Consider the following 11064-nt stretch of genomic DNA (forward strand, 5'->3'; position numbering starts at 1 on the left):
GCTCCGGCTGGGTACACAAAGGGAGGGTGGTGAGAACCGCGCAAGCGCGCGAGGCGCCGAGATTGCTGGGAGTGGTGGTCCCGCCACCGAATGGTAGGTGTCCCGCGCGGGCCAGCGGCCGCCCAGGCCGTACAAATGCGCATGAGCCACCACTTCCGCCCTGCTCGGCCCAGCCTCTGTCTCCACCCCTCCGCAGGACGCGGGTTTCTAGTACTGTATAGTAGTTAAGAGCCCTAGAGGAGTTATTCAACCTCGTCCCTCCTTCTCTTCATGTTGATTGGGCCAATGAGGTAATGACCGCAGTGGACTGGCTCCTGAGGTTGCCAGTCTGTTCTGAGATGTACTTATATCCCCGCTGCGCGGTAGGCACTGGAGATTTGAGGGGCTGAATGGGAAGAGGGGTTAGGTTTTCTGGGCTTGCGACGATCTTGAGGCAGCGGACGGAAGCAGGGTCGGCTCTGTCCCAGTCTTGGGCGGGTCTGGTTGTCACCCCGCGTCCCCGGCGGGCATGCAGCGGCGCCGGACATGTTCTGCCTCCGAGTACGAAACTCACAGTAAAGTTTGTGCCTCGCCTGTCGCCCTGTGTCCCCGCGACCCCCACCCCCGCAAAAGTGACAGACAAAGCCACACCCCCGCGCGGCCAGGCCGGTGAGGGGCGTGAATGCGGCGGGGGCGGGGCCCGCGGGGAGGGGGCCGTGGGGGGTGGCGGGGCGCATGCGCTGTACTGGGGGCCGAATGTTTCCCAAGTGTTTGAAACTGGTATTTGGGTTTTCCACGTTGGACAAGTGCGGCGCGGCGGGCAGCGCGCGCCCCTTCCCGCGCTCGCTCGGCCCAGCCCCGGCCCCTCCGCCGGGGTGCGCGCCCGCACGCCCGCCCGCGCCCGCCCAGCGCCGGAGGCCGCCGAGCGCTGGCCCGGCACGCCCGCGCCGGGTCCCCGGGCCCAGGCGGCGCGGCTCGCAGATGTAGCGGTGCGGGGCCGGCAGGAGGGGGGGGCGCCGGCGGGCGGGAGGTTTGCATTTTGCAGGGCTGGGCTCCGAGGGGGCGGGGGCTGGAGGAAGCGGAAAGCCGCGCCGAGTCGCCGGGGACCTCGGTGAACCATGTTGAGCCCTGCCAACGGGGAGCAGATCCACCTGGTGAACTATGTGGAAGACTACCTGGACTCCATCGAGTCTCTGCCTTTCGACCTGCAGAGAAACGTCTCGCTGATGCGGGAGATCGACGCGAAATACCAAGGTACGGCGGGATGCATGGGCGGGGGCGGCCGCTCCATCCCCGCGGGTCGCGGCTCTCCGCGGGGCCGCGGGCCGTCCTGGACCCTTCCTGGGGAGCCGTGGGCCCGCGGCGGTGTCCCTGGCCCGGCAGAAACAAAAGGTCTGGAGCGTCTTTGATTCGTCAAGGTCCTTGTGTGCGAAGCCGGGACACGGAGGAGGAAGGAGAAAAGAGAGGTCTCAATGCCAGGCTGCGCGAGCAAAGCGCTCTTTGTAGTGAAGTGACGAGGCGGGGTGTTGCGGGGGAGGGGGCTCAGGGGCGCAGGCTACAGCGCGGAAGGAGGAATATGCCGCTTTCGTTAGGGCTGAGGGGCGCAGGGACGGGGCTACGCGCAGGTCTGCTGGGAGGGCGCTGCAGGCGAGGGGTCCCCTGGCCCTGCTGGCCATCCCCAGAGCCACATACACCCAGTCCCGAATCTGAGTGTTATATAAAGTCCAGGGTCCGTACTATGCGCGGTGTAGCCCCGGTCGCCCCCGCCCAGCCCCCCAGCTCTCCCGCGGTGCTGGACAGTGAGTCGGGGGCTACACGGCTTGGTGTAGTTTGCGGAGGGCCTGGGCTTTATTCCGTGCGTACGGTGGGGAGGGGAAAAGAGGGGAGGATGTGGCGAGGAAGTCGCCCATCTGTGCTGCGCTCGGGGGGCGCGTGCAAAGACCAGGGGCTAGAGAAGAACATGGCAGGGAGGGGACCAGTGGGTCGTTGTCTGCAGCCCCAGCCGCCCAGGGTCCGGGAGAGAAGCGAGGCTTCCTGTCCGCTGGGAATTGTTGGCTGTTGGGGAAACTTTCCTGCCAGGTCAGGCACGGCTTTGGGGGCTGTGTTTGGAACGTAGGTCGTCACTCCGAGTTTACTAATGTTTACAGGGCTGCGCAGCAGGGAAACAGGAGAGTGGGGGGAGGTGGAAAACCATAGCTTTCGGTGAAACACACAGAAACCCCCTTTCAACGAGGCGCCCCTGCGCGCTCTATCAGACACTCGGTTTCGCAGCGTTATTTATAAGAGGCTTATTAGCATATTGCGAACCTCCCGCTCTAGCCTTCTCAGGATTGGCTGTGGCGTCCCCATGGAATGTCCTTATCAGTCCGCTGCTGAGCTATTGGTTGCTGGGCCGGATGAGGGCGGGCCTTGCACTGTGACTGGCACGGGTCTCTGTTTCCGCGGCCTTCTTTTTTTCTCTTTCGTAGAGGGGCGGGGAGGAGGGAGGAGGTCGACTTGATTTGAATGTCTTAGGGTCGCCCGGCTTCTGGCCTTGGATTGGCTGTTGACGCTGCGGGGTGGGCCGTGTTCCCCTGCCCTACTCTGAGATTGGCTCCCCTTCTGGCCTCCGCCCTCCGGCCTGGAGACCCTCATAGGCTGCAGTTGCCTGGGCGGGGCGCGTCCCCCACTGGCCTCCTCCCCATTGGCCGGATTCCCGACCCCGCCCCCTATCCTCAGGGACCGGAGCCTGGCCACTTCCGGCCGTGGAGCTATGGCGGCGTCCGGGAGTCGAAGGCGAGGTTTCTTAGTCCTTCTGTTGGCTGTACCGAAGACTTACCTCAGGCTTCCCGCCCTGGCCCCAGGGAACCGCGGGACAGGCCAGCGGCTGCGAGGAGCGAGGGAAGCGTGAGTGACCCGTGTTTGGGGGCTCTTCTCGGTGGTCCGTGCCCATGATGGCTCGGGTAGTGTAATCATTGAAGATCAGGGGTATTTAAGGGATTCACAGCCTTTGTAGAATCCGTTGCAGTGTTAATTAGCATTTTCCTAGATGACAAAAAGAAGGAATACCTTTAAAGTTTCCTAACATTCACGCCTGTATACCTCTTAAAGTTACTTCCTTCTTGTATGGGTCTTTCGCTGTTCAGTTAATGCATACGTATGGTGCTTATTCGACTCCTGTGGAGCACAAACGAGCCAGTGCTGTTTAGTGCGCTGTAAAGTCTAATCATTCGTCATGAGAACAGTCATAATTTACTCGGTTGGGATTTGCTATAAATGTTAAGATATGCAGCGTAGTTCTTAAAAATTAAGTTTTTACTTTATGTTGCAAGTCAAACCGTTAACAATTTTTATTGCATAGTATGCATCAGTTGGAGGTTAATTCATGATGATGGATTATAATTAATTCAACCAACTTTAAATGGTATTTGAGCTTATTTTTAAATTCTTTTTCTTGTGTTATTTTTTAAATACCCACTCACCTGCCCACCATGGAAGTCACCTTCATAAAGAACTTAAGTGCAAACCTATGTAAAATTAAAGTACATTATGGATCAGCAGAAAGATCAAATTTGCTGTGATCTCTTTTAATCCTTAAATTTTCCCCCATGGTACCATTGCTTTCCTTCAGTAATGTTACTGTGGAGCATTTCTAGAAGAAATGGTCTGCAGCAGTTTGAGCTGATGGGGCTGAAGGAAGTGAGTGTCCTGGCAAGATGTCTCTCTAGCTAGTGCTGGTGTTCATTCTCAACAGACATTTGTACTTAAAGTGGCTTTGTTTAAATAGAGTGCTTTGCTCCGGGCATCCAAGAAATATATGCCATTATGAAGGTAACAGAATTACTTCTCGCTAATTTTTCGATGTTTGTCTTTTTCCCACAAGTGAGATGCCACATGGGTATAAGCTTGCTTGTGATATAAAAGAAGCCATACTTATTAAATTTTAAATTAGCCATATGGTAGAATTGTTCTCTTTTCTCTGAAATACTAAAACTGTTGCTAGAAATTTGGTTACTTATTAGACCAAATGATAGTTTTGTAATGTGCAGTTAATTAAAAAAAAAAACAAAACTACCCAGAGCCCTGACTGGGTAGTTAATTTGATTAGCTTCATCCCAATATGCCAAGGTTGCGGGTTCCATCTCTGGTCAGGGCACGTAAAAGAAGCAACTAATGAATGGATAAATAGGTGGAATAACACATTGATGTCTCTCTCTCTCTCAAATAAATTTTTAAAATAAACATTACTCAGCATTTCTAAACATCATTATTTGGGTTTAAAAAAATGAATGGCAGAAACTTACTTTAACATCTATTAAATAGAACTTGGGTTGAGCACAGCTATTTATTTTCAGGATTAATTAGGGTGCTATAGGACCGTGGCACTCCTTTGAGGTGGGAAATTCCACATTGTTCTAGGAAGTATCTTCAGAGCTGTCTTTAGTTTAAGAATGTAGCCTGGGAAATAATATTTACCATTTAGCTAAGCTCCAGTGTTGGCCTAGGTTCATATGTTTACTTTAGTTTTAGATTTATGCCTTATAACTATTTGGAGATAAGATCTGGGTGATAGCCACATTTTGTGTGTTCTCTCCCCATATCCCCACACTTAACTTCCTAGTTCGAGAGTAGAATTGCCTTATTTTGAGAGACTGCAAAGCTTTGCAAGAGAAAAGTCTGCTACTATTTTATGGTACTATTTGGGGGAAATATCTCTAGAAATTAACCCTTATCTCGATCAGATTTTTTAACAGCTTTATTTTATGAGAAATTGCCTAATTACATTAGCAAAATTACATTTTATATTCACATACACTGCCTTCCTACCTATCTAAGAAGGTTTCAATTTAGTATTGAGGGTTTTTAATTTATTTTTTATGTTTTACAGTCTATAGATATGTAACTTTTAAGCAGTAAATGCAAAAGCAAAATCTGCCACCTTTATTTTAAAGCAGGGCTGGATTGTGTGGCTTATTGTGACAAACCTTTATTATTTTCAGTAATAAAGAGGAATAAAATGCTAGGATGAAAATGATATGACTGATAAATTGAGTCTCGGTCACAAGTAATATTTATATACAGTCTATAATTTAATAGAATATTGTAGACATCAGTACATTAGAATAAAATGAATAAGGACCTTTAAAGTATTAGAACAATATTTGAATAAAAACAGTGGAAGTAGAGGACATCGTTAATTTTATTGAAAATAAAAATTTGGGACCCAGTACTTCATCTAAATTTGATCTTTTCTTCTAATTGTCCATCGTAGGAGTACTACACCTCTGAATGTACACAGTTCCTTGAAGAGCTTTTGGTAGCACTTTGCTAAATGAGAACTGTGCTGGTATGTGTATTTAGTTCCAGGGATTTTTTTCTATAGGGAAAAAAAATGTCTGCTGGGAGGGCATACAAGGTATAAGCTTTTTCATACTAGGAAACTTTGCATTGATCATTTCTCTCCTTTGTAATTACTTTTTCATAGACCAAAGAATTAAATAAAAGGCATGGTAGTGTTTATAGTGTGGGTGTAATGCTCATTTTTCCCTTTGCAGAAATCCTGAAGGATCTGGATGAGTATTATGAGAGGTTTAAACGGGAGACGGACGGCACCCAAAAGAGGAGACTGTTGCACTGCATTCAGAGAGCCCTGATTCGGAGCCAGGAGCTGGGTGACGAGAAGATTCAGATTGTGAGTCAGATGGTAGAGCTGGTGGAGAATCGGACCAGGCAGGTAGACAGTCACGTGGAACTCTTTGAGGCACACCAAGAAGTCAATGACACCACTGGCCACAGTGGCAAAGCTGGCCAGGATAAGTCCAAGAATGAGACAATCACACAGGCAGAAAAGCCCAATAACAAGAGGTCTCGGCGACAGCGCAACAACGAGAATCGGGAAAATGCAGCTAATAATCATGACCACGATGACATCACCTCAGGAACGCCTAAGGAGAAGAAAGCAAAGGCCTCCAAGAAGAAGAAACGCTCCAAGGCCAAGGCAGAGAGGGAAGCATCCCCTGCAGACCTTCCCATCGACCCAAATGAGCCTACGTACTGTCTGTGCAATCAGGTCTCCTATGGAGAAATGATCGGCTGCGACAACGATGAGTGCCCCATCGAGTGGTTCCACTTCTCCTGTGTAGGACTGAATCATAAACCAAAGGGCAAGTGGTACTGTCCCAAATGTCGAGGGGAGAATGAGAAAACCATGGACAAAGCCCTGGAGAAATCCAAAAAGGAGAGGGCTTATAACAGGTAGTTGGTGGACCTTGCTGAGCAGTGAGGAGGACTAAACCAGTGTATTTATTACATTGCCACCTTTGGCGAGGTGCAAGGACTGTACAATGTATATTTTTAAAGAATGTTAGAAAAGGAACCATTCCTTTTGTAGGGATGGCAGTGATTCTCTTTGCCTTTTGTTTTCATTGGTACACTCGTGTAACAAGAAAGTGGTCTGTGGATCAGCATTTTAGAAACTACAAATATAGGTTTGAATTAAACACTCACGCAAGTCTCTGACTGATTTTTGGGGTGGCGGGGATCGGGAGAGTTGACCTGGAAGCATCCTAACATGTTAAATGTGGAAAGAAAGGTTCATTTACCTACTGTTTTATTTTAATAAAAATAATGTTATTTCATGAACAATTTTTTTAAAAAATTAGCCAACCAAGTTGCTAAATCTTCTTGCTATAATAATGTATAGCCATATAACAATTCAATAACAATTTAAGTTTGAAAATTATTTTTGAAAAATGTAAATGGTTCAATTTTACATGACATTTTACATAGTGTCCTATTCCCCAAATGGCCATTTTTAAATGACTGTGTACATTTTTTAATAACCAAACAGAAGTGGTCTAGTCATGGAATCAAATTTATGCTTTTGCTATCACCCATCCTAGTATAGTATACTTAATTTATGTAAAGTGTATAAATGTACACTTGCTGTATTATAAGTGTACATTTATAATAAGTGTACATAAGTGTCCAAGTGAACTTGCACATGCTGTATTATAATCAGAAGTGCAGCCAGATGCCATTGTGAAACCAAGGTGTTTCCTGCTGTGCAGATGTGACATTAAGAAATAAATGAAACTTAGCCAGTTCTTCTAGCAGTATATTTAATTTTAACATAAGTGATTTTTAAATTTTTATCTTCAAAGTATGTACACCAGCAGTTTAGACAAAGCCTTAAGCAAAATTTGGTGTTACTGTTCTCAGTAATGAAACAGAAGTTACCTAATTGTCAGCAAGTAAATGTCAAAACAATATATATTTAGACCAAGGGTTGGAAAATTATTGCCCATAGGCCAAATCCAGCCCTCCACCTGTTTTTGTATGGCCTGTGAGCCAAGAATGATCTTTGCATTGTTTAAATAAAAAAAAAAATCCTATTTTGTGACATGAAAATTATATGGAATTCAAATTTTAGTGTCCATAAATAAAGTTTTATTGTCACACAGTCATGCTCATTTACTATTTCTGTCCAGTGGCAGAGTTGAGTGGTTGCGACTGAGAGACTATATTAGCCACAAAGCTGAAATTACTTATTTTTTGATCCTAAGTTTGCTGACGTGATTTAGACTGACTTCTTGCATGATAAGCTGTCCTTAACTGCCTGAGTATTAAAAGGGTCAAAAGAATTTCCGTGTCTAAGGGATCTATGATTTACTTAAACCATATATTGCAGTTTGTTTTACATCCTCTGTGAAGCTGCTACAAGGAATAACTGTAGCATCTAAGGATCTGTGTGGCATTTATTGTAAGTAAAACAATAAGTTGTTTTTTGATTGTTTACTTCATTTGATAAAAATTATTGAGAACTTTATTTGTGCCAGAGTTAATTAAGTCTCTGTTTTACAGTGAATTTCCATTATAGGATGCTATTTGGTAGACAAATGTAAATTATACTTGATCACATACATTAAAATGTGAACTTTTTGCATATCAGTACCTACAAATAGGCATTTACTTTCCAGCAAAACTCCAAACAAAACATTTGAGAACCTTGTGTTGAAATATAAGATTTAGCTAGACAAACTATAAACAAAAAGTTTACTATATTATTTAAGTTTAACTAAAACACTTTAATAATTAATGACAAAAGTAGTTTATTTTTTAATTATTTTATTGTTCAATTGCAGTTGTCTGGATTTTCCCCCCACCACTCCCCACCAGAAGTAGTCTAAAAGAATCTTTGCTTATATAAAATTGTATTTAGTTTTTCACTTCTATTTTAATTAGCGCTAATAGTGAAAATTAAGTTATGGGAGTCAAGATTAAATAGAACACATTGCTGATCCCGGATTTCTTTATATTCAGTGTTGCTATCGACAGCTATAGTCAAGACAGAAACTATTTGTATGTATCTTTGTGTCTTTGGGGTTTGATCTTCCATAAATTTGCTTAATTCTTGATCCATGGATTTTCACTTTTAGGACACCTATTTCATATAGGATGGTTCTGAGAAATAAATGAGGTTAATTAAGTGAGTGACACTGGGATTATGTTAAGCAAATTCTGGATATTTTTTCCCTACCTTTAGTGAAGTTTCCAGTAAGAACAACTGGTGAGGCATTTTTTTCTTTGAAAAATGTGGAACATTATAGAGGAAGATGTTGTTGGATTTGGCAGTATTTTAAATCACTTTTAATTCCTTTGGACATGGAAAATACAATCACAGATAAGTACATGGTACATCAAGATTTAGGCTTTAAATCATGATTAAATACTATAGGAAGATCCAGGTAACCCTAGGGGAGTGCTGAAAACAAGATAGAATTTTTTTTTTTTTTAACAGACTTAATTCACTTTATTTTCCTTGTACAAAAATTATGTGGTGGCCACAGCTGGAGCTTGGGTCCTCTGCACAGAAACTCTGGTGTGGGTCTTCACCAGATGGTCGGTGAATTCCTGGTAGGGAGACTTGGTGAACACAGTCTCTTTCCAGAGGTCAGGGTTGAGATAGCTGTAGGTCTTAGAGATGGCATCAAAGGTGGCCTTGGCAAAGTTGCCCAGAGTAGCAGTGCAGCCCCTGGCTGAGGTGTAGCAGTCATCGATACCAGCCATCATCAGCAGCTTTTTGGGCACAGGGGCAGAGACAATGCCAGTGCCCCTGGGTGCAGGGATTAGGCGCACCAGCACAGAGCCGCAGCGCCCGGTCACCTTACAAGGGAGTGTGGGGTTTGCCGATCTTGTTCCCCCAGTAGCCTCGCCGCACAGGGACAATGGAGAGCTTGGCCAGGATGATGGCCCCACGGATGGCAGTGGCTACTTCCTTTGAGCACTTAACACCCAGACAACGTGTCCATTGTAGTCTCCAATGGCGACAAATGCCTTGAATCGGGTCCTCTGGCCTGCACGTGTCTGCTTTTGCACGGGCATAATCTTCAAAACGTCATCCTTGAGGGATGCTCCCAAGAAAAAATCAATGATCTCAGATTCCTTGATAGGCAGAGAAAAAAGATAAATCTCCTCCAAGGACTTGATTTTCATGTCCTTGACCAAGCGGCCCAACTTGGTGACGGGGATCCACTCCTTATCCTCGGCCTTGCCTCCACGAGCTCCATGGCCTCGACCTCGACCCCGGCTGCGACCTCGGCCCCGGATGCCGCTACCAAATCCTCCTCGGAAGCCACCGCGGCCTCCCATTCCAGGGCCCCCGGGGCCTCCAGGGCCTCCGGGGCCTCCCGGCCCCCCCGCAGCACCGGCGTCATCCGCCATTTGGTGTTTCTTGGGGGGGGAAAAAAAAAAAGCTATTTTTGAAAATAGATTAGTTATAAGCTATCTAATGTAGGATACTTGCTTATTTTTTTTTTAGCTGAAGTATAACTGGCATATAACATTTTATTTCAGGTGTACAACATAATTGTATACATTTTGAAATGATCTCAGGCCTAGTTAACATTCGTCATATTAAGTTACAAAAAATTTTTTTAAATTTTGTGATGAAGACTTTAAAGATACACTCTTAGCAACTATAAAATATGCAATACATTATTACTAACTATAGTCACTATGCTGTACATTATGTCCTCATGACTTATAACTGGAAGTTTGTACCTACCTTATGACCTTTGCCCTTTTGCCCACCTGCACCCTTACCTTTGACAACCACCACTTTCAGTTCCTTATATTTAATAATCAAGTTATTAAAGTTCAGGTAGGGTCTAAATGTTTCTGTTAGAATGGAATACTTTATTTTAAACTGGGCTAAGGAAATTTGGTTCATTCAATTAACTAGCATGTATCAAGTAGCCATGGCTGGCATTCCTGGCGCAACAGGTGCAGAGGAGGGTGCACTCTGGGTACTGAGAAGGAATACTGACTACAAGAGCAGGACCCATGGGCCGCGCAGAGACACATCTTCCAGTGACTTGGACATTGCGGTATAGTCGTCTCAGTAACCAAGACTATCAGTGGTTACAAATTATGAAGTAATAAAGTATTTATTAAGGTAAAAGCCATTTTATTAGTAGTAGTATATTATTTTAGAAAGACTAGGTACTTACTTAAAATAACCTTTTGTATCACACAGTGTTTCAGGTGAAATGTATTAAGATATTAAACCTTTTCATTAGGCAAAATTGTTAACTTTTTGTCTATGCATTTTTAAAGACACAATGTGCTTTTGCAGGAGATGGAGCTTTTCTCCATTGTTCCAGCTGAAGTAATTGATGAATCTTTGTAATCACTGGCATGTATAGAACAAGATTTTAGGATATTGTCTGTCTCCCTCTAGGCTTTAGCTTGTAATCCATTCCTGTTTAATTTTGGGGTCCAGGTGGTGGTAGATGGTTTGGGGGGGAGACTTTTGGGTCTGTTTAATCTGGAGAAATTGCTGGTTAATTACTGCTTGCACTTACACCTCATCACCCTCATGCTACATGTGTAGAGGGCCTAGAAAGGTAGAAAGGTGTGTTGTGAATCAAGATAGCCTTTGAGGTTTTTATGAGGGGCTTTGTGTTAGAATGCTTATTTTAACTATTCAGTTTTCCTCACAGACTTCATGTGCTATGTCCTCTCCCCGCAAAAAAGATGACAACAGATACATAGTTTTCACTGATTGGGGGGGGACACCTTAGGTCACTTCTCTTGCCTCAAAAC

General features: G+C 45.1%; 1 protein-coding gene and 1 pseudogene across 1 annotated transcript; one reads left to right on the forward strand and one right to left on the reverse strand.

The window, feature by feature from the left end:
- The first annotated feature begins 1091 nt into the window (after window positions 1-1091).
- Window positions 1092-7786, forward strand: ING1 (inhibitor of growth family member 1). The gene is made up of 2 exons (XM_045821792.1): window positions 1092-1233; window positions 5514-7786. Exons 1-2 carry the CDS (start codon window positions 1098-1100, stop codon window positions 6215-6217), a joined length of 840 nt encoding a protein of 279 aa, XP_045677748.1. The 5' UTR covers window positions 1092-1097; the 3' UTR covers window positions 6218-7786.
- A 953-nt stretch (window positions 7787-8739) lies between these two features.
- LOC123807504 lies at window positions 8740-9681 on the reverse strand (annotated as a pseudogene).
- Window positions 9682-11064: the final 1383 nt, after the last annotated feature.

The sequence above is a fragment of the Phyllostomus hastatus genome, unplaced genomic scaffold (assembly GCF_019186645.2).
Source record: "Phyllostomus hastatus isolate PE091 unplaced genomic scaffold, TTU_PhHast_1.1 phas_scaffold_46, whole genome shotgun sequence".
Lineage (NCBI taxonomy): Eukaryota > Metazoa > Chordata > Mammalia > Chiroptera > Phyllostomidae > Phyllostomus > Phyllostomus hastatus.

Coding starts and splice junctions, on each gene's coding strand:
- ING1 (XM_045821792.1), top strand. CDS start 1,098: ATGTTGAGCCCTGCCAACGGGGAGCAGATCCACCTGGTGAACTATGTG. Junction 1,234..5,513: donor GATCGACGCGAAATACCAAG/GTACGGCGGGAT, acceptor TTCCCTTTGCAG/AAATCCTGAAGGATCTGGAT.